Here is a 5,511-nt window from a genome sequence, read left to right as displayed (position 1 = left end):
ATAGCTATTTATAGCTTTAGAATTCATGTACAGCAGAACTGCTTTCCGGTTCTCATTCATTAATATGACATGCTGCGAATCAACGATGGGGAAACCAATATAATAGAAATCGGAAGGAGTTCTTGAATCCGAATTTATTTTAAGCTATTTATTTATTTTTTGTTTTGCCCATGGACAAAAAAATTAGTAAACACAAATAGCTCCGCGCCTGTGGGTGCGGAGCAATCAAATAAATACTCCAATTTTTATTATGAATTATTCATTTCTGTATGAAACCACTCATTTGTTCATGAATTATTCATTTATGTTTGAAAATACATGAATTATTCATTAATTCTTGATACTAATCCTTATTTTGTTCATGTGGTATCCAATAATATTTTAAACTATTTCGCAATTATTCACGAAATATTCATTTATGAATGAATATACTTCTTATATGTTAGCAGCAAATTAATTTCTTTCAATTTGACTTACGAAATATATAGGTTCATTTACTTTCCGTATTGCTCGTTTCGGCCATATATTTGCATAATTATGTGTTACTAATGAAAAGTTCGCGCTTAATTTCCACATTCTTGTGTTACTCGATATTCACGGTGAAAAGGCTGTTAATACCTTTAAATCTGCTAAAAATTCACTTGTTACTTAGCCACCGTTTTATAAACTGATTTTTATTTTTTATAGAAAATTGATGAAAAGTATTCAGTTTTGAGCATATTCTATGAATTAACCTTTAAAATCCTCTAGTTTTATCGAATTTTGCTGGATTTTTATTTTTTGTAAAAAAGTTAACCAAAATATGAAATATTCTCAAAATGTTTCTCTGACAAATTTATATTAAAGCACGTTTCTCTCTTTTTCAACAAATTTATAGATTGAAGCATGACTTCAATCATCCAATCAGCATTATGTTTGAAACAGCCAATCAGAATTTAAAAAAACAATAATGTGTGCAAGAGCCAATCAGATTGAAAACAAATCAACATTGTTCATGAAAGAGCCAATCAGATTCATGTTTATAAATATAAATATTTATACCATTGTTTTCAGAATGTATTGGATTTATATTTTACTGCTCATTAAAAGGATGTAACAATTAAAAATATTAAAATCTGAAGAAAAATACTTGAATGGTTTAAATTATTTTGTCTTACTCCAGTTGCCTAAAACTTGCCAGAAATGTTCCGATGTATAATTACCATGTAATTAACAATATATAAATTTATAATTCCCATGTATTTAACAATATACAGTTCCGAATTCAAGTTCATATGATTGCAATACCAGCAGATTATTTTTTAATCCTCAGAAGTTTTATTCAAACTTTTGTCGTAAAATCAATGCCGAATCGCAATGTGCTCTTAAGATTTATTAGATACTGGCTGATTTGAATAAGCCTCCATGTCCGGGTAGTTAAAGTCACCGACTTCAAACCACTTTATCCTCACAAGCTTTGAGTTCAAATCCTGACGAATCCTAATGATTTGTTCATGTGTGTAAGCTTTTCAGTTAGCTTTAATAGAGGATTTAATCTAGGACATAGAATCTAATTGGTCACTTGTCTCTTACCATCACGGGCGATTATTTGTCAGTCACTTGCTGAGGAGAAATTGGTAATTACTGGTTAGCTAAAAAAATGTTAAGTGGATCGACGACCGAGATACGGCCAAAACTGTGATGCTGACGGTATGGTTTCATATATTGTAACTGTGGATTAATATAATGTATTACGATTTAATAAGAAGGTGTTTTCAATTCATATATAGTCGAAGTGAAGTTATATATTATCCAAAATGGTTAAATCAATTGAAACAGAACAATATAAGACAGCCATGGCTTTCCATACTAAAATGTAGTAAAATGAATTTCAAGCGTTTGCACCATGTGATCGCTCAATATAATTATGGTTATCAGATCCAATTTAATTAATTTATCCTCGTTTTCATTTTGCTTGTCGCCTTATCCAATATAGGTTTGATAGCTGTGTACTGGTCAAACAGAATTCGGTATTGCACTCACGTATAATAATATTAGTGCAATATAAGGCACATCACAACACGCCAATTTAAATAATAATTGACTAGCTTTTTTAAAAAAAGAAACTCCTGTGTCATACATATTATTACAAACAGAAATTCTTCCACAAAATGTTTAACATTTGATTCTTATTTCTAAGTGAGAATTACATATGTACTCGCAATTCGCGCAACTGAAGAGAGAAAAGAAATCCCAACACCGTAATGACTCTGATTCTTTCAGGAAAACCACTTAAATAAAACTCAAAATATCGACAATGTCAGGATAATCGTAAGTTGTTAAAAGTCGGCAAATCATAATATTAACTCTACGTAATGATTTCCCGGTTTGATGGATGGTAAAGTTTTCTCTAACAATGTAACCAACAATGGAGTTCTCCGAATCTCCTGCTCCGTTTCGTATAGTCTTCATGTCGTTTGAATTTAACGTTTGATTTATTATTTACAATCAACAAGTTCAATAATCGAAGTACACACATTTTCCCAGGTTGTTTTCAGTTTATACTGCCCGTCTTCCCACAACCATAGTACTCTTGTCTTTTTCTCATACAAATCTCGTATCAAAGGAGTCATAAGGGCGGTTTCAACTTGATCTTTGACCATTAGCACGATTGGTTTCTCTAACATAAACGCCTGATCAAACTCATTCCTACAATGAATACTCTGGCTGTAATTGTCAGTTAAAACTACCATCACCACTGATGATTTCTTCAAAAGTGCAGAAATCTGATCATGAATCGGGCGTCCGAGTTGAAAATTCCTGTCCCCTTCGCAAACTAGGTCGCGATCATCTCCGATCACTTTCTGAAGATGCTCGTTGAGGGACTGGTACACATACTTCTGAACGAAGTCTTCATCTTGACTGCTGTACGACAGAAATACCACAAACTCGTAACATTCTGTCCCTTCCCTAATAAGTGCCACGCGGTCTGCCATTTCTAATTCATGTGCTTTACGACGTCGACGTTGCCGTATTGCAATGAACGAAACTATAGCTGCAACTAATACAGTCGCGACAGTGGCACATGAGATTATTATGACCTTTGGACGGTTACATATTTTCTGGACATTATCTATAGCAGATTGATCGATGCCAACTAGTTGCTCGTGCTCATTCCGACACTTGAGAAGAGAAGAATTTTCTATAGATGATTTGGAATGAAAAATCCAAGTTATGCTAGCAAGGGAATCACAGTTGGTACAACTTATCGGGTTGCCCGTTAGCTTGAATAAAGTTTTCGCTTCAGACCCATTTGAATACTTGCTGTTATATAAATCTTTTATGACATTCAGCCGCACCAAGGATGCAGCATCGAAGACTTTTATCTGGTTCCTTTCTAAATTAATAGTTTTGAGATTCTTTAAGTTAACTACGTCAAACGAAATCTGAGTCAACAAATTGTCCGATAAGTGTATAGTTTCTAATTTTCGATTAGATTCGAACATATTGTACGGTATTATTGTTAGGCGGTTATTCGACAGATTCACTTCCGTTAGATGTTTCAGATTTTTGTACAGTCTTTCAAATAAACTTGAATTTTCTGCTACCATGTCATTTAGGTTGTTATGTGATAGATCTATGAGTTTCAGTAAAGAAAGATTTGAAAACATCATGGGGTTAATAAATCGAATATTGCATTGCGATAAATCTATTGACTCTAATTTGGACTTCTTAGCGATTACCCTTAAATCAAGTCTTTCAAAATTATTGTCTCGCAGCACTAATGTTTTCAAATTGAACTTACTTATTCCAACAACATAGAATGTCACGTTTTTTAATATGTACCGCGTCTGTTTTACCATAAATCCTGCCAAATTGAAGTATTCGACACTTCTAAAATACGGTATTAGATTAAAGAAAAGGGGAACAGATTTGTTTGCGACAACAAGCGTCTGAGGACCACGATCAGGAATCACTGTTGAAGGTAACGTTATATAGCTGGCATCCAGTCTTTTCAAATTTGGACAGAAACTTTGACGATGGTCAATATCATAATCATTTAACATCATCCGCGATATATTTATAAATTCTAACGTATTACAGTTTTCTACTAACGATGTCAAATTCATGAAGAGCACTTGGATGGAACTTAGATCCAACTCCTTTATTCCTTTTGCTGAAATTAGTTCAAAGAAATTGTTTTCGAGTCTGATTCCGGTATGGTAGGTATTTAAGAGGGACAGATTTAGTGACCTTAGGTTGGGAACTGCTTTTGTGTTATTCAACGCACTGATGAGAAAGTCTATATCGAATCTCCGGCACCCTGATAGATCCAACAATTTTAAATTGGGAATTCCTATTAATGTTTCATTCCTGAATTCAAAAGTGGTTGATATACTTATATGTAATATCTCAAGTCTTTTTAAACCGTTGAAGCATAGAGAATCAAATACATCCACGGTGTCATTTTTAGCAGTCCAACTACTGTCCGCAGTTATTACAAGTTTTGTAACATGTTCCCAGTTTGTAGACAAAAACGCCCCACGTGTTAGAACTCTATTTGGAACGTAAATATTTTTAAGATGAACTGTCGTTACTCCATTTGGAATGTCACTTGGTAATCCAGTACAATTGAGTTCTAAACCTTGCCGTGTGCAGCCATTCCATTCACGTTCTATGCCGTTAAACTTAGAAGATTCACACTGTAGGCTTCCGAACATACAAAATCCACATATCGTTAAAAACGTGATACGATTAAGTACCGCCATTTTAAAACTGAAGCTAGCCCATCAATTATTCAAATCAATAAACAATCTCTAATAAATTATCATTTCCGTTTAATATTTCAAAATGCAGTGTACTTAACAACGACAAAAACCGTCCATGTGAATATCAATCTCCTTAATTTAAAAGAGCATTTCTGCGTAACCACTTGACGAATATGCAGTATTTGCATCGCTCAAATGAATCATAGATATAGAATACTTAAGGTTTAAAAGGAAATAACCTCTTCGCGAAATTTACCTGACTCGCATTTGACCTTTTAATATAAACATTCGTGAAAGGGTTTGTGAGAGTAGCGGACGATGAAATGTATAAAATCGGCCACCTTAACAACACTGTACATAATGTACTCTATCTAAATAAATTATTTATTCTTTAAAATGGGGATCTTTGTTAGGGAACGGCACAATAATTTAATCTTTGTTTGAATGAATTGGTTTAAACATATCTATTTATTGCAACTTATATTAATCACTTTCGAATCCCCTTCCTGGAACCAACCAGTACTGGTGTCATATGAAGAAACATGGTCGTGACCGTAGTAGGGCTCGAACCCATCATCTTTGGGTTGAGAGGCAGACACCTTAATCACTAGGCCTATAAGGACAAAAAAGACGAAAAATGAAAAAAAAAAAGAAAAAAGAAAAAAAAAAGGAATTTTACGCAATTCGTATTTGCACATGAATATTATATTTTTAAACATGACAAATCGACACTTTATTTTCATTTCATAATGCATGAGTCAAA

General features: G+C 33.4%; 1 protein-coding gene across 1 annotated transcript; it reads right to left on the bottom strand.

Moving 5' to 3' along the window:
- Nucleotides 1-279: 279 nt before the first annotated feature.
- Nucleotides 280-4,978, bottom strand: LOC132746670 (toll-like receptor 4). Its single transcript, XM_060735894.1, has one exon. It carries the CDS (start codon nt 4,746-4,748, stop codon nt 2,478-2,480), a length of 2,271 nt encoding a protein of 756 aa, XP_060591877.1. The 5' UTR covers nt 4,749-4,978; the 3' UTR covers nt 280-2,477.
- Nucleotides 4,979-5,511: the final 533 nt, after the last annotated feature.

This window comes from Ruditapes philippinarum, unplaced genomic scaffold (assembly GCF_026571515.1).
Source record: "Ruditapes philippinarum isolate M1 unplaced genomic scaffold, ASM2657151v2 ctg3688_1_1_1_1, whole genome shotgun sequence".
Taxonomy (NCBI): Eukaryota; Metazoa; Mollusca; class Bivalvia; order Venerida; family Veneridae; genus Ruditapes; species Ruditapes philippinarum.
The sequence above is the reverse complement of the archived record's forward strand: the minus strand, read 5'-3'. Positions and strand labels throughout refer to the sequence as shown.

What these genes read in the sequence shown, in the direction of transcription:
- LOC132746670 (XM_060735894.1), bottom strand. Translation starts at nt 4,748, where the DNA reads ATGGCGGTACTTAATCGTATCACGTTTTTAACGATATGTGGATTTTGT.